Source organism: Schistocerca cancellata, chromosome 4, assembly GCF_023864275.1.
Source record: "Schistocerca cancellata isolate TAMUIC-IGC-003103 chromosome 4, iqSchCanc2.1, whole genome shotgun sequence".
Lineage (NCBI taxonomy): Eukaryota > Metazoa > Arthropoda > Insecta > Orthoptera > Acrididae > Schistocerca > Schistocerca cancellata.
The window spans coordinates 104,474,350-104,499,115 of NC_064629.1; the positions used below are offsets into that span (position 1 = coordinate 104,474,350).

The 24,766-nt window shown below is 42.0% G+C and overlaps 1 protein-coding gene across 1 annotated transcript; it reads right to left on the reverse strand.

Moving 5' to 3' along the window:
* Window positions 1-728: 728 nt before the first annotated feature.
* LOC126183919 (ankyrin repeat domain-containing protein 65-like) lies at window positions 729-2,109 on the reverse strand. The gene is made up of 2 exons (XM_049926264.1): window positions 2,093-2,109; window positions 729-1,116 (listed from the first exon to the last, which is right to left on the reverse strand). Exons 1-2 carry the CDS (start codon window positions 2,107-2,109, stop codon window positions 729-731), a joined length of 405 nt encoding a protein of 134 aa, XP_049782221.1.
* Window positions 2,110-24,766: the final 22,657 nt, after the last annotated feature.

Here is a 24,766-nt window from a genome sequence, read left to right on the forward strand (position 1 = left end):
ATGTAGCGTGCTGTGACATAACTGCAGATGGTGTGAGCATGATGTGCTATGAGCACTGCTACAAATGTGACATTACAATTAAACATGAAAAGTACTTGTGCGGTGCACGCACAGAAGTGAATTCAGTGTGAAGTCGGAAGTGAAGATACATTCTAACTAAACAGCTTATAAGGCAGTAATCTGAGTGTGGTGCAGTTCGCAGTGATGTGATGTAGCAACATAGACACTGCTAGCAAATAGTTTGCAGTAATGTAGCGGACTGGTGGAAAGAAGTGACGTTATTGCGGCTGGCCGATGTGTTACACAACCGCTATTCTCGCATTTGTCTCTTGGAAGAGATTGGGTGTTTACGTTTCGAAATACAGCCGGTTGTGAGAGACGTCGGCTGTGTTCTTGTAAGCTGTTTGAATATTGTATGTGGGACGAGAAACACAAGACCGAGAGGGAGAGAGAAGTGGAGTTTATTAATGATTGGGTGTTTGTCAGTTGTTGCTGAGCTTTTGCAGAAATTGCTTGTGAAATGATTTACAGAGTGAATTCTCCATAGGAAGGTTTGTCACGCTGGTTTACAGATATCTCCTGTTGTTGCAGTAGTTTTGGTGTTACTGGAGAAATTGTGTGGACTGCAAAAGGTAGAAATGAATAGAGAAAGTGTTAATTTTTAAATTTTTTTATTTTAATATCATGTAGAATGAAGTACATGATGTCATTTCCCCTACTGGCACGTATTAACGCTCTGTTAGCATCTGGACGAGCTGGTGATGGTTGTACCGCCTGGCGATGTCCAGGGGGGTCTGCCCATTTTCGGTCCTCGCCCCCTTGTCGGCTCCGGCCTGCAGCAACGCAGCCGCCACTTCTTCGTGGCCATAGCATGCCGCACCGTGCAGCGGCGTCCGCCCCCAGTGAGTCCTGGCGTTGGAGTCGGACGCCGCAGAGAGCAGCAGCCGCACCACAGCCGCGTGGCCGTTCAGTGCAGCCGAGTGCAGGGGGGTCCGCCCGCCCCCGCTTCTCGCCCCCACGTCCGCCCCAGCCGCGAGCAACGCCCGCACCTCCTCCACCTCCCCATCCCCAGCCGCCTGTATCAGCCTCCTGCCTCGCTCTGCATCAGAAAGCCTCCTGCACAAAACATCAACACACTTACTCTCTACTATCGAGACACACACACCAAATGAAAGAAACTGTCACAGCCGCAAAACTGCCAACAATTCTGAATACACTTCTTCCGAGCGACAAGTCACAAATCTAGAAATCTCGCTTCTGCAATACGGGTTAACCAGCGTATTACAGACAGATCCACAGCACTAGCCCATAATTAAAAACTTCAGCCATCTGCCATTAAAAATAGGTGCACTCCATCTCCTAACAAATTCATTTGGCACATTTCCTCATAATTCACTCCACAGATCCGCCTCCTTTCACCTCGGCATGCAGTTGCTACCCAATCCTTCATCTACATTCAAACACACCCCTGAAACTACCTTCTCTGGGTACCAATTCCTTCTCTCACTTAGGAAGAAAACACTGGAAACTAAACGCATCTGCAAGTACTGAAATACAATTTCCACACCAGACAGCTAAGTCATTCAGACCAGTAACACGGAAATTTTCTGACATACCGACAAAAAATATAAAAGTCACTGCTTCGTACACAATAAGTTGGTCGACATATTTCAAATACAACAAGGGCACCAGGTCAACTCTCCCTGACACACACACACACACACACACACACACAGTCCTCCTTAGCCATTTTCCACTTCTTGTCAATAATTTGTTAAACATTCATATTTCCTTTTGCCTGCTTTATTTGCTGAATTTTTATAGTTTCTTCTTTTAACAGTTGAACTCAGTATCTCCTGCATTAACCCAGGATTTCTATTTGGCCCTGTTTTTACCTATTTGACCTTTTTCTACCTTCTCTGAAAGCTACCGATTCATCCCCCAAAACTTTATTCTTTGTTTGTCATTGTCCTAGTTTGTTATTGTGTGTGCTGTAAGTCCATTGCTTCCTTCTCTAACACTAAATTTCTCACTTTTTTCATTGTAACATAACCTGTTGTGTTTGCATCCCAAACATTTCCCCACTTCCTACCTTTCCAAGTCTTGCATCTCATCCTGGCGTTATATTGTTTTCTCCTTTGTTTCACGTTCTCTACGGAGCATACTGATTTTAATATCAGCAAGTGCTGCCTAATTAATACTATTATCCTGGATACCAAGTATACAATTCGACACTATCGAAGATGTTTTCAGTGTGCATGTAGCACATTTAGGTGTGTGTCATCTTATATTGAGCATTTTTAAAATTTGCTTTGCTTGTAAATATGTACTTCCTGCGCCAAATTACGCGTTATTACCAGCGTGATTTGTATGCATGAAAATTGAAAAAATTCTGTTTGTTGCCTGCTCCTGATATAATTTCAACACTAATTCTCTGTGTCTTCCATGACTGCCAGTCGAAATGGGTGTGCTTCTGTTGCCTGCCTGAGGTGCAGGAGGGTTTTAAATGTTCAGTGGATTCCAAAGTCGATATCTGCAGCTGATTATCTTGGTCAATCAAAGCAGGAAGTACTTGACTCTCTATACAGGAGGGAATCAACATCTACATCTACATGGTTACTCTGCAATTCACACTGAAGTGCCTGGCAGAGGGTTCAATGAACCTGTTTCATACTATTTCTCTACCATTCCACTCTCAAATGGCGCGTAGGAAAAAGGAACACCTCAATCTTTCCATTGGAGCTCTGATTTCTCTTATTATGTTGATCATTTCGCCCTACATAGGTGGATGTCAACAAAATATTTTCCATCGGAAAAGAAAGCTGGCAATTGAAATTTCGTAAACAGATCTCGTCGCAAAGAAAACCGTCTGTTTCAGTGACTGCCACACCAACTCGCGTATCGTATCAGTGACACTCTCATCCATATTGCGCGATAACACGAAACGAACTGCCCTTCTTTGCACTTTTTCGCTGTCCTCCGCCAATCGTACCTGGTAAGGATCCCACACCGCGCAGCAATATTCCAGCAGAGGACGTACAAGTGTAACGTAGACTCCCTTTGGTAGGTTTGTCCCATCTTCTAAGTTTCTGCCAACAAACCGCAGTCTTTGTTTCGCCTTTCCCACAATATTATCTATGTGGTCATTCCAATTTAAGTTGCTCGTAATTGTAATTCCTAGGTATTTAGTCGAATTGACAGCCCTTAAATTTGTCCGACTTATCGTATACCAAAAATTTAGCGGATTTCTCGTAGTACCCATGTCGATGACCTCGCATCGTAAAGAAATTCTCTCTAGATCATTTTGTAATTGGAATTGATCGTCTGATGATTTTACTAGACGGTAAATTACAGCATCATCTGCAAACAATCTAAGGGGGCAGCTCAGATTATCACCTAGATCATTTATGTAAATCAGGAACAGCAGAGGGCCTATGACACTACCTCGCGGAACGCCGTATATGACTTCTATTCTACTCGATGATTTGCCGTCTATCAGTATGAACTGTGACATCTCTGCGAGGAAATCAAGAATCCAGTCTCACAATAGAGACGATACTTCATATGTATTAAATTTGATTAATACTGGATGTATACGTGGACAAGGAAAAAATTCCCGGATTTTCCGCTTAAAAATACACTTTCTACCGCGTGAAAACACTTTTTCCGTCTTAAGGGACAGTATATTTTCCCTCGGAAGTGCAAAACTTATCAATCCTTTGAATGGTTATGGTTTTGGACATGGGCATAGAATTTCCTGGCACTTTAGAAAACGAAACTCAGGGAAAAAGACACGTTTTGGAAATATCTTTGATGTGCAGCAACATGTACGTTGCGTATTTTCGTATTACAACAGCACACATTGGAATTCCACCAAACACCACATGTTACTTTCCGAATCACTGATATCAAGATTGCGATGCGCTTTTGTAAGCCAGTCACAGCTCATGTCACGTGATCTCGCCAGCTCATGACAGCGAGTATTCAGAGCATAGGACGCGTGATGTAGTCAGCCAATAGCAACATCCCTGTTAAGCAGCGGTAACACACGAGTTAATGGCTTACATTAATATACATAGTGTTGCTACAAGAAAAGCAAAGCTTCCACATATAATATTGGTCACAAAGGTTAATAAGCTGCAAGAGAAGCTAGTCTTTCGATATAATGTTTATTTTTTGCGCGCGTTACACTTTAAGATACATCACACAAATGTGGCAGTAAAATTTTCAATAATGACATAAATGTCTGATCTCCAGGGTTCGAAATTCTTCTACATGGCTTATCAAAGAGTTGATTTTTAAATGGAGTCAAACACCGTGATTTAAGAATTTCATGGTACATCCTCGTGCATAGTCCAACTTACGTTAAAAGATATTTACTTTGAAAGTAACGCTTTTCAAACCAACATTCGCAGTATTTTTCCACGACCTGCTGGAAACAGATTCGTTCCAGCAGCTGCCGGAGAGCGCCAGGTAAGAGGCGCCCCGAGCTTGCGCAGCTAACATGACGTAGGAAGCCCGTATGTACGTACATGTAAAACATTAAATGATCTTACATTACGTTGTAAAAGCAGTAAGACGTCACAGGGTACTCCAAGAGATCAGAATTTCGTGAACCATACTAAAATGTGCACATTTAAACTGCAGCTTAAAGCGCACATTCGTAAGTCCAGATTCAGAGGTAAATTTCTTGGAGTACCAGTGCTGTATTATCTCATGTTTGGTTCATTATTACGGCATAATGCCATACGTGCTAGGAGATGAAAACTTGCACTTGAAATGCAGCGACCAGTTGAAACTAGCCAGTACTGTGGAATTAAACATTTCGTTTCAAATACATTGGATGCCTCTGCGGAAAAGGTTAATGAAAGCCAAATTTCTTTAGCAAACAGAAAAAAATAACTTCATTGTTCTGCAAGGCGATTGGTGCTTGACTGTCAGAAAGGTGGAAACAAAATAAAGTCTGAAACTAATAACGTATATCAGCCTTTGGTAATTATGTGAATGTATTTTAATTCACTTGATACCTCCCGGCCAAAGATATCCGTTTTGCTTTCATGTGACGCGAGAGTAAACGAAGGAGAAACAGCAAAACCACTGAACGTTAACACCGGCCACGTGGAGAATGCCCACTATAGTTCAGACTTCTCTGCGCATCAGCCTCGGATCTACGATATTTGCGAATCGCGTCAACACAAAAAAAAATCGAATTTTCAAAAGTACCCTACGTGCATCTTGTGAAACACATCATTCTGAAAAATTTGAAACAAAAACATACGTGTTCGAGAAAATATAAGACATGTTATTTGGCCTTAAGTGTGCCTAAGTGCAGTGACACGCCTCTTCGTACAGCGTTCTCCTATCGCACGTCACTGTATTTCGCTCTGTGGAATTGAAACGTGTATATTTTGTAAGCGATGACATTAAACTATATTCAGGACTGTGGAAATAGAAATGTCCTGTGGTGCCTCTCCTGCTCCCAGTCAGCCAGTTTGACAGCCTGCCCCTCTTTATTATTTAAAAAACTCGCCATTAATAGCGGATGGGATTATTTGTGATCGGGAGAACAAGAACTCCTCAGAAAATTTGGACTCTTTATTGCCTAATAGCTAATAACTTCCTGTTTTGTGTGACAAAAGTAAAATATAGGATGCATAAAACCAATATAGACAAGAGACAAGCAAGAAAGTACACATTTCAATACTTACCTCCTAGCATTTTTTCTCTCTAATCTTGCTACAGCTTTAAATGGCGTGCTTTGCTTTCTGCACAAGAATCTATTACCTCACCAAAGTTCGTCAAACTTTTTGCTGCATGAAAAATCGAAATTTCGTTATCTAATACTGAAAAAGCTGTTAATACAAATAATACCCAAGACTGGTGTGGTTTCTGGATCTGATTACGTCTATTTGGTCGCTGAATGCTAAATAAAACAAAACAGGCCTTTCTAATATTGTAGCAAATTTTGTAACACACACACCAAATTAGCGAGACTGTTTTGGCACAAATGGTCATTTTTAAAACACGACAGAATATAATTCACTAAGTACCAATATCAAATGCCTATTAGGCCTACAACAAGCAAAAAGCTTTATGTTAGGAAATAGTTTCACACTTCATTCATACGCACCAGTTTCACAAGCATGAGATCGGAAAGTAGTATTCCGAAATTCTTATATAAATTTGGAATAGTCTCGTTGTTCCATAATTTGTGTGATGTCCCCGTTTATTCTGCTTCCTCGTTCTAACAATCTTGTCATCACCAATTCTGTGGACATTCCTGCCACTGTCAAAATTTGTTCGCCGATTAACTTCAGTAACCCTGCCTGAATCACCGGTTTAGTTACCCCGCGATTGTTCTGCCATTAGGCGTTGTTACAAATTCGTACAAAACGTTTTCTGCGTTACTTCCGAATCAGAACTTAAGCAGCTGCTAGCCGGCGACTGTACAACTGGTCCTTACTAGTGTAGCAATCTGGACAGAAAGTTCCTGTCAAACTTTCATTTTCTTGGATGACAACGAGAAGATAATACGTAATCTTACCCACTTGTTATTCCTGCAGTCGTTTATTTCCATTCTGGTAGACTGAATCTATGGATTTCGCTACGAATTATAACAAAGCTGATCATTCGAAAACCCAATCAACCACATAATCAGGCAGCGACTGGCATTCATCCGTTCGGCTTTACTCCGCCCCATCCCCTTTTGTCTGCAGAAAGTTTATTTTCTAGATGCGATGAGGATTCTCCTGGCAGAGACATCACGTAGACTAAGCACGTATTCAAAAATCAACTTACGATTCATTCAGAAATGCACTTAAAATGTGTTCAGAAACCAAGAAGAATGCGTTTCAAAATCACATAAATGATCGATAGATTAACGTGCACTGGATGCTAGGCACTTTGTGAAACGAGTTTTTTGTCCTTGAGAATATGAATTTTGGGCCCCCTTTTCCTGGTACCATCTAGCTGCTTGCTGCGACTGCTTGCACAGCGAAGAGCCACATTCCTGTAGCCGGAAGCGGGAGAATCTGCTTCTCAAACGCGACTCAACTGCGCATGCGCATGAGCTCGCTCGTAACTGCTAACACGAATGTAATGTAAACAGTTGTGACTTCACGGTCATCGGAAGGAATTTGTTGTTATGAAGTATTGCACAGTCTTCCTAAAGCCTTTGACACATTTTGCTGTTGGCAGACGCTTGCATGAGGACTCTGTGTCGTCGTCGTATATGGCGCATTTCGTTTGCATTTTAAGTTATTTTGGTTTTTTCTCTCGTTAAGTTTCATTGTTGCAATATTATTATGCAGTTGCGGGATACAGTAACATCATTTGTTTGAGTAACGGTTCTTCCCAGTCAGAATTACAATAATTTAACTGAAAACTAAAACAATGAAAAATTCCCAGAATTCTAAAAAATTCCAGGGTTTTTTCTGGTTTTCTCCCGGATGAAAAAGTTCCCGGGTTTTTCCCAGATCTCCCGGTTGTCCCGGGTCGTATACACCCTGTAGAAGATGAAAACGTGCCCTTGAAATGCAGCGAACAGTTGAAACTAGCCAATAGTGTGGAATTGAAGACTTTGTTTCAAACAAACTGGCTGCCTCAGCGGAAAAGATCAATAAAAGCCGAATTACTTCAGCAAAGCGACAAAAGTAACTTCATTGTTCTGCAAGATAATTAATGCTTGACTGTCAGATAGGTGGAAATTGTATTAAAATCTGGAACTAATGACATATTTTAATCTTCCATAATTGTGTGAATGTATATTAATTCACTTGATATCTCCCAGCCACAGAAACCACTCTTTTTCATTTGACATGAGAGCAGTGAACGAAGAGGAAACAGCAAAGTCACTAAATGTGAACACAGATCACGTGGAGCTCCCTTTCGTACCGGGGCAATACTTGACGGTTAGATGGTGGCGCCCCCCCCCCCCCCTCCACCCCTCCCTCGAGCGCTTGAGATAGGGCGTAAAAAAAAACTTTTCAAAAAATGTTCATTTTGTATAGCACTTCTTCCTGAAGAGTCCTATGCATAAAACATATAACTTCGAAGAAATTTTAGACGCGTTATTTGGTCTTAAGTGTGCCGAAGTGCGGTGCCACGCCTTTTAACACAGCTTTCTCTTACTGCACTGCACGTCACTGCACTTCGCACTCTGGAACTCAAATGTGTATTTTGTATTTTGTAACGGATGCCATCGAACTACATTCAGGACAGCGGAAATTAAAATGTCCTTTGTTTTTTAAACAAAAGAACCTCGCAATTAATACTGGATGGAATTATTTGTAACCGGAAGAAGAACTCTTTAGAAAATTTGGATTCTTTATTGCCTAATAGCTAATAACTTTCTGTTCGGTGTCATAAAATGAAGTATAGGATACACAAAACCAGATGAGACAAGCAAGACAGTACATATTTCTTCAATCCTTGCGTTCTTTTCTCACTAATCTTGCTCTAGCTTTACATGCCGTGCTTTCCTTTCTGCGAAAGAATCTGTTACCTCATGAAAATTCGTCAAATGTTTTGCTACATGAAAAATCGAAATGTCGTCGTCTAGTACTCGAAAAGCTTTTAATACAAATAGTACCAAGGACTGGTGAGGTTTCTTGATCTCATTACGTCTATAGTCACTGTTTGCAGGACGAAAGAAAATAGGACTTTCTAATATTGCAGCAGCTGTAACACACCAAACAAGCGAGAGTGTTTTGGTAATAATGGTCATTTTTATAATACGGCAGAATATAACTCTGCCAAGTAATAATATGAAATGCCTGTTTGGCCTACTTCAAGCAAAAGGCTTTATGTTAGGAAATAGTTTCATGTTTCATTCATAAGCTCCAGTTTCTTAAGCATGAGCTCGAAAAGTAGAAAAGTGGTAGTACGAAATTTTGTATAAATTTGGAACTGCCCCGTTTCTTCTCCTTCCTCGTTCTAACAAAATCTTCTCATCCCTAATTCTGTAACTATTCCTATCATTGTCAAAGCTCATTCTCCAGTTAATTCTACTAACTCTGCCAGAATCACCGGTTTAGTAATTATTCAGCGATTATTCTCCGGTTAGGCGTTATTACGTGTTCGTACAACGCTTTTTCCGCGCTACTCCCAGAATGGAACTTAAGCGGCTGCTAACCAGGAAATGTGCAACTTGCCCTCTCTAGTGAAGCTAGCTGGTCAAAAACTTTGTCGAACTTTCATTTTCTTTGATACAGCGACAAGATAATACGTTAATATTTCGTATCTGTTATTCCTGTTGGTCGTTCATTTCCACTCTGGTAGTCTGAATCTATGGACGTAGCTATTCGCTCATCATCTGCATACCAGTCAGTCACATACACACACTACATTCGCCCGTGCGGCTTTATTCCGCTCAGCTCGTGTAGCCCCGTCCCCTTTGGTCTGCAGGAAAGTTTATTTCCAGGTGCGACGAGGATTCCCCTGGCAGGTACATCACGTACACTATGCACGCATTCAAAAATCAACTTATGATTCATTCAGAGATCAACTTAGAATGTGATCAAGAATGTTCAAAAAGCAAAAGGGATGAGCTTCAAACTCTTTTGAATAATCGATAGATCAATGTGCTCTAGATGCTAGGTGCTTTGTGAAACAAGGTTATTTTTCCTCAACAATACGAATTTTCCCCCCTCGCCACCGAAATTGCCGCCTGGTTCAGATACTCCGATTTGCTGCGTACAGAATGAAGCGACATTTCTGTTTCCAGAAGCGAGAGAAGGTACTACTCAGACACGACTCAACTGCGCATGCGCATGATTCCGCTCGTAACTGCTTAAATGAATCTAATGTAAACATCACGCTCATCGGTGGTAATTTGTTGTAACGAAGTACTGCATTGTCTTCTTACAGCCTTTCACACATTTTGCTGTTGGCAGACGCTTGTATGAGCGCTGTGTGTTTTTTGTTTATATATGAAGCATTTCCTTTGCAATTTAAATTTCATTCCCTCGTTCATATTTTGTTGCTGCAGTATTATTCTGCAGTAGCGGGATACAGTAATGTCCTTTGTTAGAGTATCGGTTATTACCAGTCAAAATGACAAAAAATTGACTGAAAACTAAATCAATGGAAAACTCCCGTGATTCTAGAAAATTCCCGTTTTTCCCGGTTTTCTCACAGATGAAAAAATTCCTGGGACTTTCCCAGATCTCCCGGGCCATATATACCATGTAATAGTCTCTTGTTAGGAATGGTATCAAAACCCTTCTGGAAATCTAGGAATATGGAATCGATCTTAGATCCCTCGTTGACAGCACTCATTACTTCATGGGAATAAATAGCTAGCTGTGTTGCACAAGAACGATATTTTGTGAATCAGTGTTGGTTACGTATCAATAAGTCATTTTCTTCAAGGTGAGTCATAATGTTAGAGTACAGTATATTCTCCAAAATCCTACTGCAAATTGAGGTCAGTAATATGTGTCTGTAATTCAATAGGTTACTCCTATTTCCATTCTTGAGTATTGGTGTGACCTGTGCTACTTTCCAGTCTTTAGGAACAGACCTTTCGTCAAGTGAACGGTTGTATATGATTGTTAGAAAGGCACTATTGTGTCTGCATACTCTGAAAGGAACCTGATTCGTATTCCATCTGGACCAGAAGACTTGCCTTTCTTAAGTGATTTGAGTTGCTTCACAACACCTAAAATATGTACTTTTATGTCACTCATGCTAACAGCTGTTCTGGTTTTGAATTCTTGAATAGTTACTTTGCCTTTTTTCGTGAAGGAATTAAGGAAAACTGTATTTAGTAACTCCGCTGTAGTGGCAGCACCATCATTGTGGAAACTCTGCTGTTGGTTATATATATATATATTCAGTAGGACCAACTATCTTTGCCCACGTCGGTTGCTGTTTTCTAAAACTAAAAGTTAACTATGCCATGGAATTATGCAAAACTTCACCTCGGTGAACCAAACCCACTACTCATGACACCTTGTGACCTCCATCATCCATCAGTTTGTTTAAGAGTGATGAGCCATACAGTGCTGTACGCATCTCCACTCAGCCACACCCACTGCATTTCTCACTTCTCGAGAGCAGATGCCTCAACCATTAGACCAGCTGAGTGCGTTTGCTGGCGTAGATGGAATTACCATTGTGGATGATGTTTTTTACCCATGATTTACTAATACTACCGCCAGAGGTTCTCATGTACATCCTCTGCAGTAGGGTAACATCCACCGATTCGATTTCCCTTTTGCTGCTCTTCCCACAAGTCCCCCGGGATAAACTCTAGTGCAAGTGTCGATGAGACACAGAGTCAGAAGTGGTGGTGTACTCAGGCAGCCGACTGCTCAAGGAGACTGCCTGCAATAAGCATCAAATCTGCACAGATTTCCAATAGTCACTACAGATGTAACTGACCAGGGAACCATTTAAGGAATATTCGAATTACATTTTAAGATATACCCAAAACAAGCTGTATCCTCATTACTGTACTAAATATTAACTTTTTGTCATTATTACTTCTATTTCTGTTTACCTTATTTTCGCCATTTCTTCCTCAGTGTCTTCAATAACTTATATCTACAACCATTCACATAGGTTTTGTTGAGTGGAATTGTGTGAAAAATCCCGTTTCCACACCCATTTCGTTCAGAATCAATTTGTAAGACACAATATCATCACTAAAAACAAAATCTAGATTCAACACATCAATATATAAAGAATCTTTGGAAATGGGTATGATTTGTATGGGACACTTCCTACGCAACTACAGTTGAGTGACTCTGAACTGAACGTAATTCTCACTGCAAATACAGAGAACGAGAAATCTTCTGCATATGTGCTCAATCTTCAAAATATCATAGCCAAAAAAGTGAGAAAGGAGTAATGTTTAATGGCAACTGTAACCTCCATCCAAAAACTGATGGAATCTGTATTTTATTTTATTTACTATATCGGCTGGTTACTGCCAAAATAAGCAGTACTGCGAGGGTAAGACTTGGGCACGTGTGGTAACACAACTCACCGGAAGCGAGAGACGGCTGCGTGATCAGGTGGAGGGGTGTGTCGGGCAGACGTGGGAGGCGCAGGAGTCCGGCTGTGGCCGCTGTGGGGTTGACAGTCAGAGTTGTGGCGGTCGTCGAGCTGCACAGAGAAACACTGTGTGGGTGGGCGTGTTCAACAGTGCCAACAACACCAGCCCGTCACTTAATGTGACTGTGCCACTAATTAACTGGTCTTTTTCTGCACTACTTCTGCCATATTCCCCATTGGCGTAGCTTAAGATGCAAAACAACAAATTGTTCACAATGAAGCATAAACCAAATCTCAAATATAAGGGCCAACAATTTTGCTGCCCTGACAGAACAACTATCAGACAGAATTTAGAAGCAGTTAAAGTCAACTGGCTGCTACTTTTGGTTGTGAGGTAATTTGAAAACTGATATATGGATGCTGAATTATATCACTGGAGGGAGAGAGAGAGAGAGAGAGAGAGAGAGAGAGAGAGAGAGAGAGAGAGAGAAACAAACTGATAAGTTGGGGGATCAACTTACTGTTGAAACTACATGGTCATGGATATGCAGACGCTGTTTGATGTGAAGCCTGAGGGAATGAAGAAGATGGACAAGAATTACAAGAGCTATGCTATAAAAGTTATCAAGAGTATATTCAAAATCTGCATGTGAGTAAAGCAAATAGAACTGTATATATGCATGTAATGTCTCCACAATTTGATTCATTGAAAAGACAGCAGTGGTGATGTGTTTCTTAAACAACAATTTTCGTGTTGAGCAATTTGCAGTAGACGCCACCATTAAAAGAAAAAAATGGGTTATGCAGTGTATGCAATTTTATCTGATGGACAACGTTTACAACTTGTGAAGTAACCTGTAGTCTATTGAATATGGATTTTTTTTAAATTGAAAAGCAAACAAAATAGACTTGTATGGAGCATATGTATCCGAGAGACAGAGGCAACAAATGATAGCTGGATGAAAAGTCATATCAATACTGACGTTGTGGGAGATATGTCGTATACCTGTAGGTGGACAGCGAATATAATCTGCTATATCCCAGTAGCAGAAAACCTGATAGGATTCCCTGGACGACCTCGTAACGCCACAGGGAACTTCAAACAAGAAAGGGGGCGGGGGGGGGGGGGGGGGAGAGAGATTGCCTGTCTGTTTAGTGAAAGGGAATGCACGGAAAACATTCAGGGCGATAGTTGAACAGAGACGAGAAGGAAATGTGATTGTAAGGCACAGGCTTGAGTGCAACAATATTATTGTGCTGGCTGGAGTATTCTCTTCTTGTTTGCCCCCAGTGTGCACGACTAGCCCCAGTGCTCATAGCTCCTGCTTTACTGGACATCTCATCTCAGGGAGTCATACCCTGCTCTTTGGGGCCAGTCACTTAGGGGTAGCGTCTTTTTTAGTAATCAGGAAAGTCCTCAGTCCCGGCTTTGAACTTCACAGTCGCTTAAATTTTGAATAAGAATCATCAGCATTGGTGTCTGAAGACTTCCAGCATAAGGTGTCACCCTCTTTCAGCCAACAGCCTTTCCAAAGAGGGCGGAGGGGCCGACAGAGGTTGGAAACTGGTCCTAAATGAGGAAGAATTGGCAATGATCAACAACGTGAGGATACAGAAGGAAATGAAAACCACTGCTTAAAGATACATAACGTCCGACAATGAGGCATGTGATTCAATAAGTCTGTGCTGTACAGACTCTCCACTGGGAAGACTAGTCCCCCATTCAAACCTCCAGGCGAGGAGGCCCAAGGGGGAGGTGACCATGAGAAAAAAGTTGAGTAATCAACAAAAGGATAACGTTCTACGAGTCGTGATGTGGAAAGTTAGGAATTTGTATGTGGTTGGGAAGCTAGAAAATAAGAAAAGGGAAATGCTGAGGACGTATCTAGCTGTAGTGGGTGTCAGTGACGCGGAAAGGAAAGAAAAGTAAAGTAAAGGAAAGGAAAGGAAAAGGAAAGGATTTCTGGTCACATGAGAATAGGGTAGTAGCAACAGCAGCAGATAACAGGAGTAGGGTTCAGTATCAATAGAAAGGCAGGGCAGAAAGTGAGATACTGTGAACGGATGAGTATAGATGTTCTCGTGAAAATGGAAGAAAAGAAGGCATAAGGTATAGACAACATTCAATCACAAGTTCTAAAATCATTGGAGGAGGTGGCAAAAGGTCTATTCTCACTGTTGTGTAGAATGTATGAGTCTGGCAATATACAATCTGACTTTGAGAGAAATATAATCTGTACGATTTGGAAGACTGCAAGAGCAGAGAAGTGTGAGAATTATCGGGCAATCAGCTTAACAGCTCAAGCATCCCAGTTGCTAAGAAGGATAATACACAGGAGAACGGAAAAGAAAATTGACGTTCTGTAATGTTCATAGGATTTGTGGTCCTGGCGAAAGCGTTCGCAATATCAAATGTTGCAAGATGTTTGAAATTCTGAGAAAAATACGAGTAAGCCAGAGGAAGTCGAGTAATTTGCAATATGTACAAGAGGCAAGGAGGTAAAGTAAGAGTGGAAGACCAAGAACGAAGCACTCGGGTTAAAAAGGGTCAGACAGAGATGTAATCTTTCGCCTCTACTGTTCAATCTATATACCGAAGAAGCGATGACGGAAATAATGGAAAGATTGATGTGGACTTAAAAGTCAGGATGAAATGATAAGATTTGCTGATGACTGATTCCCTCAGTGACAGTGAAGAAGAATTACAGGGTTTGCTGAATGGAATGAACAGTGTAATGAGTACAGAATATGGAATCAGAGTAAATCAGAGAAAGGCGAAATTGATAGAAGCAGTAGAAGTGTAAACAGCGAGAGACTTAGCATCGTGACTGACGATCAGTAAGTAGATGACGTTAAGGTGCTATGCAACTTAGGCAGGAAAGAAACCCATGACGAACAAAGCAAGGACGACGTCAAATTCACACTAGCACTGCCAAAAAGGGAATCGTGCTTACCTGGCTTCTGCTGGTGGCTCACTGAGTAGACGGATGACTCGGTTGACTTCTTGCGGGTACTCGAGCACAGCGTCCGCCCAGCCCCGCGTGGTCCTTTATGAAGGCGACGGCAGCCCTGGTGGCGTCCGGGCACGAGTGCCTCACTGCCGTGACGGCCGTCGCCGCTGCGGTCTCGACGGCCAACTGCGAGATCAGCTGCCGCTCGCAGGCAGCCTTGAGGCCCGACAAGCCGTACTTCTCGCCCGCCACCAGCAACTGGGGGGCCGTGTCGCGCAGCTGGGGGGCCTGCAGGGTATACGTGTAGGCCACCAGGAGCCTCAGCACCGGGCCCTCCACGTCGTCGATGCTCACCTGGCCGCAGCTGGCCTCCAGCATGTCGTGCGCGAACATCGCTGCGAACACGGGGCTCGCGGCTGCCAACAAGGCCCTGTGAGCCGCCACCCTCGTCTCGCCCGCCACCAGCGTCACAAGGGCGCCTTCACCCCCGTCTAGCAGGGCGGCCAGGGCCTCGGTTGTGGTGTTCTGAACCTCCGTAACTGCCGACATGGCGGGCGGTCCTGAAACACAGTGCCACTGAGCAGCCCTCACACTGCACCCTCAACACTTGTACGACGCGCATGCAGACCTGTATGAAATGAAACAACAGCTGGTGATTGTTGTCCACCCTAAATCAATTGCAACGTCACCAGTTTCCTTGACATGACAAGGGTCCGTTCTGCTTCGTGATCACCTACGGTTTGTAACTACCAGCGCAGTGCTACGATAGACTGCTTTCACCTTCTAAAAATGTTATCGCTCTCAGTCAAAAGATGGTTTATTTATGTCATAGCAAAAAAATTGGCAAAGCAACAAACGTCTTTCAGCCCTAAAGTTACAGGACTTATATTTAAATCCAAGCTCATGGCACCTCTGAGAAAAAATTTCTTCCTCCTTATCTCAGGTTCCACAGATCAGTGACACATCAGAAGCAATGTACATGTAATGCAGAAATCAGTTTCCTCGGTGAATGTCTCAGGGTAGGCACGATTAAACTTGACCGGCCGCCTTGACCGAGCGGTTCTAGTCGCTTCAATCCGGAACCGCGCGCCTGCTACGGTCGCAGGTTCGAATCCTGCCTCGGGTATGGATGTGTGTGATGTCCATAGGTTAGTTAGGTTCAAGTAGTTCTAGGTTCTATTGGACTGATGACCTCCGATGTTAAGTCCCATAGTGCTCAGAGCCATTTGAACCCTTCTGAACCACTGTAAGAGTCTAAATTCATTAGTATGTTTAACTCTCCTTTTAACAGACTGATATCTGTGTCTTCTTCCTTAAGAAAAAGATTCAGCACCCACCTCCGTGGTAAACAATGCTGCATAATACAATCATAAATCATGTCGCCATTTTATCCGAATGTTGCAAGCTATGGTGTACCCAGGTTTTTCCAGGTTGAGCAGTTTAGGAATGAAACTCGTTACCTCCATTTCCAGAACGTGTGTTGTGGAACTTTCGCACAAATATATATTTCTATCTCCTTTTGGCGTGGACGTGTTTGTATAGCATCTTTGCCCCACAGAACGTTCGGATACTTATTAGATGACAGATACGTCATGGCTAAACCAAAGTAAGCTCTATCACAGCTCCGACATCACTCTTTACTCTCCTGGTCGTATGAGTGGCAAACGACGGAGTCAGTGAAATAGTTCCATACCCTACAGTGTAAACTGGTTTCGTAAACTCAGACAATTGGGTTTCGCGAGAACGGCGTCCACTTTTTTCGAATCGTGCCGAATCAGCACCTCCATTCCACCAGCGTAAAACGTCTGCCGGACCGTTACGGTGCCAGGAGAGCGCCTAAGAATTCATCCGAAGGCTTCTGTCGCGGCCGCTCGACGTGGATCGAGACACCGAGGCAGTGATGTACAGAGCGTAGCGCCGGAGGTCAGCGCAGGGTCGCAGGCCAACACGTACACTGCAGGCTTCTGGAAGCCACCCGATCAACCCAAGTCTTCCTTTCCCATCCCTAGTTAGTTAATTGTACATTTGCTTGTTTTATATCGCTTTGCGGTTTTTTTCGCCTCCCCATACCAAGTATGCACTCAATGTTATAGGCTCAAAACTTTCGACACTGGCGTTGTAATCGCATAATGAACGACTTTTTACTGTTGTTTACAGGTATTGTTACCGAATTTTCCTACATCCAAGTGCTGCTGCATGTCAGTAAACGAAGTGGTAAAAGCTGTAAAGCCGTTTGCATTTCCATACAGTCTTCGAGCATCGACATGTTCCTCGTCTAAGAATCAGACGTCATTGTCTTATAAATCTTTAATGTATCCCGAGATCAGTGGTGTAGTATTTTAATTTATTGTGGCACTCTCAATGCGACTGTAGTTTACAATGAGCTTTCGCAGATTCTTTCACTCAAACGGTTTTCTAGGTAATCACAAATTTGCCAAGATACTGAGCGGGATCGCGTCTGAATTATTAGTAGACAGAGAGCCATGGTCCCGATCACCTTCAGCATATTTTGGAGACACAATCTTCGTGTGTGTCGGCCCCATGTAACCGGCAGAGAAACGTGTGTGAAATGCAAGTACTGGACTGGATTGCAGGGCGCGGCGGTGAGACACTCTGGGCTCACATTCGGGAGGACAGTGGTTCGACCACACACCCTGCAGTGGTCTGCAGACGAAGGGCGAATGAGTGGATGTGGCTGCTTGTTATTTGTGTCTTCTGGACCGGTTTTCTGTTTGCTGTCCACCCACACAGGTTTTTCTTCATAGAGTCTCTCTCAATAGGAGTGCCGCGATGGTGCCCTAGGAGAGGCATGACCTTTAAGGTAGCCCTACCGGTCTTCATTACCGAATGTTCCACAAATTGCAACAGGTATTTAGCTGTCTGTGGTCTCATTTCGTCCATCATTAAAGTTGTTTACAAGCTTTCCAATGAGTACGACTTGCATTAAACTACTTTTCAATATTTATATAACTTCCAATGGTGGTGATGTTTTCTTCTACAGTGTAATTTCTGTGTGTGGGTCACACAAGTCAAACGATTTCACGGTGCCATCAATTTGGAATCTTTACAGTCGCCTCATCAGTATGAATTGCTGACTTCTTTATTCTTTTTCCATCCAAATTAGAAATTAATCAGCGAAAGCACTCGACGCCCTCTCGAAGGTTTTTTATTAATGAGAAAACATTTGACTGAGCTTTTGATATTAATAGATCACTTTCTTCCGCCCCTCAGAGGCGTTTTTCATGTGATGGGGCCTTCCACTGTAATTCCAAACGTCTGATGGCATCTGGTCTCTATCAACCAACTGGTCCAGAAATAGGCAAATAATCGACGAAACTCTAGTTTTTCGGACAGTATTTTCTGAATAGACAGCCAACCATGGTCCAATATTTCTAAGACAATATATCGTACTCTGGATAGATTGTTAGATAACAATGTCTTTCTTCGTTTTTCTTAAGAGGGGACTTCTTTCCACGTCGTTGATAAAAATGAAAATTGCAACTCGTAACCTCTGGTTCAGGAAATAAATTTCCAGCTGATTGGAATGGACATTAGCAATTTCCGGAGTCATTATGAGAGAAGCAGGGTTCCATCCGAGCACATTTTTATTTGTTAAGTAATAGTAAATATTAGGACTATGTAGTATGTATCAAATAGTGAGGTGCATTCTGACTCCCAACATGTACACAATTGTCTTTCATGATTCAAACGAACTGTTAGCAGTGGTTAAATTGTGCTCTAAGCAAAATTCTGCCAGGCGGCTTCCCCTTTCATTCCCTTACTTCAGTTCTTTTCTCCCCAAACTTTTCTTCCACTTCGTATTCCGACTATCGATTTCGAGTGCCGCATCACAAGTTTTCATCTCGCTTAACGATCTGACCAATTTCTTTTCTCTCAAAAAGCATTTCCTTAATATCTTCGTCATTTTCGGAACTAGTTGACGTGCAAGCCAGTACTTCTGTAACTGGTTTGGCTGTGTGTCTGTCCTGGCTGTGGTAGCGACTTCACTGTGCAGCTCAGATAGCAATAAGATTTTAGTGTTTTCGGCCGAGAACGATATTAAACAAATTTCCAGTGACCTCACGGAGAAATCTAAGGAGGAGCTATTCTCAAACACACGCATTTCTTGCTACCAGATGCCGAGACGAAGACAGGCATTGTGAAGAATCTAGCCACATCAAGATCAAGGACCCAGACTAAAATACATAAGCACAATCATCGTCCAACTGAGCTACTTATAAAATTACGGGGGCATTCGATCTGCAACGCTACACTTTTTTCTTGGCCAATTTCTGTTGGAAAAATGCGAAATTTATGAGACATCGTGGAATATTCCTTCAGCCCCTACAGCTTAATGAAATTCCAACAGCTGACAGCACCGTATGTAGCCTCCAAAATGGCGTTCGTAAAGGAGGTGCGACCCAAGCAGAGAGCTGTCACCGAGTTTCTTTCGGATGAAAACCAGAGCATCGGAGATGTTCATACCCGCTTGCAGAATGTCTGAGGAGATTTGGCAGTGAACAGAAGCACCCTGAGTCGTAGTGCGAGGTGTCAGTCAGCGTCAGAAGAGCTTACTGGTGATCAACGCCTGGCCTAGCAGCGTCATCGTCGCAGCAAGGTTGTGCATATCTGGCCGACCCCCCACGTGTCGGCCAGCTGCAGACGGCTGTGACTCCTGCGATGTGGGAACGTGCTCTGCTTCGAGGTGACCGGTGGATCACTCAGAGCTGAACAACCCGCATCTCGCACCTTCCGACTTCCGTCTGTTTGGTCCAACGAAGGATGCACTCCACGGAAGCAGTACACGGATGATGGGCAGGTCACTGATGCAGCAAGACGTGAGGGGCTGATCAACTGTTTACTCACTATCAGTTTAATGGAACAACCAGATGAAACTGGCCATGACAGCTATATGAACACTTTTTCAACCACTCTCTGGGTTTGTAATGTAGCTAATTATTACGAATTGTCATCTTACATCGAAAGCGTAGCATACCACGGAGCTTGGAGGAGAGCAGAATTTTGGTTCTGACGCTGGCACAGCTGATTTCAAGTGAATAACTTCAGTACTTTCGGAGATATAAATTTTTACCTAAGGGACGACTGTGATGGATTCATCTATAGCATCAATTGAAACTACAACCAGAAGTACAGGTCCATAAGATCTAATTGTCTGGAATTTTCCTTCGTTTCATTACCACAGATTTCTGACTAAATAGAAAGTACTTTGGAAAATTATTATTTCATTGTGTTATGGTTATGTAAGTGTTTTGCAGGGTCTGAGGAGATACGTTGAAATTTTATGGAAATTAAGTAAATGTATGTGTGAAAATATTTCTTGTACAATAGTGGAATTTGTGGCGTATGCCCGACTTAGTTTGGTTTTGTAAAAGGCAGCCAGAAGGGTAGTTATAAGTAATTTATGTTGTGGATTGGAATCTAATTTTGTCTTCATTATTTAGTTTCGGAATTACGTGATTTCTTGTCTAAATTACCTGCAGTAATCTGATTGGCTAACACTGAAAATACCTGAGTATACAAGTGCTCGAAATGATTTGGTTGGCTGTTTAATATATTAGCCAATAGGAATTAACCATATCCCGTGCGTATCAGTATGGCTTTGTGCCTCCGATCTAGGAATCTATTAAGTCGTTCGGGAACCATCTTCTGGTAAACGCCTATGTTTATTCCAAAGTAAAGAAATTTGCGCGTTTTATTGCTTCTCTTGCCGTTGACAAAGAGCGACTACAGTACTGAATATTTTGTGAAAGCTTGAGATTTGCGAGTGATTTATTTTAGGAGATATTCGCATGTGAACATTTTATTTCGTACACAAACACTGCGCGGCGTGTTTCGAGCAGATTACGAGACATTATATGCATTATAGGAATGTTTCTATACCGAGTCTGGGTGAGTGATTTCACTGACTTTTGTTTTCAAGGTTTATTGGAATGCCGCAATTGTTAAATCAGCCCAGAACTTCGCCATTCTACATGCTTTTCGAGGATGTAAGGACTGCACTGAGTGCAGGTTATTTCTGGAGGAGAGAATATTCCATAAAACCACATTTAGAAAGTCTGTAGAACCAACGTCAAATCCTGACTCTGCGAATACATCACAACTCCATTCGTATTGTTCTCGCACAGATCACGAAGACAAGTTTAGACTGATTACTGCACACACAGGCACTTTAATGATTCTTCACACACCCCTGAACGTGAATGGACCATGAGAAAGTCTTTTATCTTGGCGGCTCGCGCATGCCCGCCCAGACGCGGGATATTGCTGCGTTGCCACACGACACACGTGCCCATAGAAGCAGCACCATAGTATGGTATAGTTCGCAAACGCTACGTTTAGGGGGGAGCGCGCAGTTTATGAAGTAAAGCCACCAACGGCCGCATTAACCCTTTCGCTGCTGCAGACACGTGCTCCCCGCATTCCGCGCTGTGCGCGATTTTGTCATCACTACACTGCTCGCCCTATGCAGACACACAGTGTTCCGACTGCTTTGACACACTTATCATTCGATTTCACAAAAACTATTTGACCCAAAAATTAGATTTTTACACATCTTCTTGACTGATACCTTCCCCCCCCCCCCATCAGTGACTTAATTTTGTTTCGATCTTCAACGCAGTTATTGTGCAGCATTAAATGTAGTAAACCATTGCACGAAATTTTGAAGATTTTGCAGAGGTAAAAGTCCATAGAGTATACTTTCCGTATGGTCGATTTTAGTTGCCACAATACCAGAATGAAATGTGGACAAGATACGTAAATATCATATTAAATTTACTGTATAACAATATCTCATTTAAGTACCACGTAGGTGTCGTATGTAACATTGAGAAATATTCCGTCTTTCGCGACTGTAACAAAAGTTTTATATACACTGAGCACGTTTGGCTTTATTTTAAAGCACTTCAATCAATCAAAAGGAAGTAGACAAAATACATTAAACAAAACTGTGGACTTACAAAAACATTAGGACTTGAATGTACCGTCTATCAGTGAAGGTGCTCTGAGCTATGTCAAATATAATTTTTGTGTGTGGCACACACGATCAGCATTTATTTGCTAAAACACTAATCAGCCAACACCAACGCTGAATATTGCGTTACCGCAGCACAAAACTACGAAAGGTGACTTGGAAATGGAGGAGATAAAATACTGTCCACTGAAGATGGTTCAAAAGAGAGAAACGCGTCTGGTCTAAGTAAGTCGCTTATTAAAAGTTGCAGAAGAGGAATATGTTTCAGTACCATTGGTAAAACTGCGACTGTGGAACAAAAATAAGAAAGAACATGAGTACCATTGTGTATTTGCCATACCTTTCATTGACTGAAGTGCTTTAAAATAAAGCCAAACGCGTCCGGTGTAAAGAACTTTTATTACAGTCGCGACAGACGGAATATTTCTTAATATTACATAAGACACCTATGTGGTACTTAAATGAGATATTGTTATGGAGTAAATTTTATATTAAATTTAGGTATCTTGTCCACATTTCATTCTCAACATTGTGGCAACTAAAATCGACCATACCGGAAGTATACGCTGTGGACCCTTACCTCTGCAAACTCTTCAAACTTTCGTGCAATGGTTTACTACATATAATGCTACATAATAACTGGGTTGAACATCGAAACAAAATTAAGTCATTTATGGGGGGAAGGTATCAGTCAAGAAGATGTGTAAAAATCTAATTTTTGGGCCAAATAGTTTTTGTGGAATCGAATGATAAGAGTGTCAAAGCAGTCGTATCACCATGTGTCTGCACAGGGCGAGCAGTGCAGTGATGACCAAATCGCGCACAGCGCGGAATGCGGGGAGTGCAGCAGCAAAGGGTTAATGAAGAGACAAAGCACTAGAAATTTCAAAAAATTGCATTCAAACGAATGTAATTCGTGAAGTAAGGCACTTCGATATTGTTTTTAAATAATGAAAATATTAAGCTCCGCACAAGGTTTAACTCATAACCTTTCGCGTAGAAGCGCAACACTTTACCCGTTGCGCTAACGCAGCTCGTCTGTGTAGAACACGCCATGAAGAGTCTAAAGCGTCACGCAAAATACTGACGAACAATGTTGGTAAGACTATGAATTATTCACGCTTCGTCGAAGTACAATAGGAAATAAACAATTACCGCTGTTCTTTATTGCGAAAAAGCGCTTCGTGAGATTGATACAAACACCTTTCCTTGTTATTGCCTGAATTAGGAGTCTTATTGCTTGTTTGGTTTAATTAATTAATAGAATATGAAGCAACTGGTACAAACAATGCTTTTTCCAAACTTTCTATAAAAGAAAGTCTGCTATCAAGACATTGCTTTTGATCTATTGCTTTATTTATGACTGAACGTTTCTAAAATTGAAGACACTCGTCCATGCTCTGCACTGCAGTCGAGATCTGGCAACGTCGTTCTCTGTTCATTGGCTGACTGTTTTTTGTGACGTCAGATGCGCAGAACGAACCTAAACGCGGCCGCCAACATAAATGACGCGCACTTTAGTGAAGTATGATTCGGTGTGTCCTGTCAGGTGTCATCGACAATGTCTTGACACCGTTGTCGAAAGGGAATGGTGAGATGCCTAGTATTTAAATTATTATTGCAAAGCATGGTATTTCCGACTACGTCAAACTCCCATGGACGCATTTATTTCATCACAAGTCCCTCAAAATATTTTTAACTGAAAACACTGCATCCTTTACTCGTCTCTCTGCAAGAGTGTAAGAAAGAAAGCTGACGCCGTTTGTCTATTAAATTTTAGGGAAAATTTGTAAGAAGCTTTCAAACACAATAGTAAAATTCAAAGCGGTGGTTAAGTGGCAGCGTTGTAAGGAGCAACTTTTGTTCTTACTGTGTGTTATTTGGAATGGTTAATGGCGTAAGTGGGGACTAGGCGAAGAGGCATCAATTTTATTTAGAATGCTAAAAAGCACCAAGGTTCAATTTGACATGTTACAGCAGCTGTTAAATACAATCAGCTAAGCACAGTAAGAATTGACCATGCTCTTTCAGAAGCAGCGCGACTGGAACTTTGAAACACAACGAGAAGGTTACCGAAACAGGAGCGTAATAGATGCATTACGACTATCTGCTTTTCAGCATGGCAAAAGTTGTCTCCGAACTCGTGAAGAATCTGAGGCATCAGTAAATAAAATTTTTAGAACTTTTGAAATTCTTCGCAGGATAAGAACCACACACGAAAAATCATTTACCATAATGGAGTACTTGAAGGCACTTCATGACAATGATTTAACAACTTGTATTATGAATGTTGTTAAAGAACAGATTTCAAGTGAAGTTAAAAATAGTCCTCTAGAGCAAGTTTCAAGCCGACGAAATAACGGATGTCTGAACTCAGCTATTAGTAATTTTTCGTTTTGCAAATCAGGAGAAATAAGAGATGCATAGGGTTTTATGAGTTAGCTAAAAACTGGTGTGCACAAGCCATAGCCGCTGTTTAGCTGCAAGTGCTAAGCAGTTAGAATATTAATAAAAACAAATTACTATGGCAAACATAAGACGGCTGTAGTGCAATAACACGGAAAAATTGTGTATATCCTATAGCGAAATAGGCACACCCTCGTGCTGTCTGTATCCACTGCTGTGCACATCAGTTGTGGACCATCGTCGGTGCTTCTAAAAATTACGCAATTAAAAATTTTTCTAGCAAACCAGGATTTAACGAATTTTTAGCCGTTGTGGTAAAACAAGTTAACTTCTGGGGGAAGGGGGATTTAAACTATAAGGTCCTTGCCAAAAAAGGTATTTTCATTTACACACTGTAAAAACCATTATTCTTCAA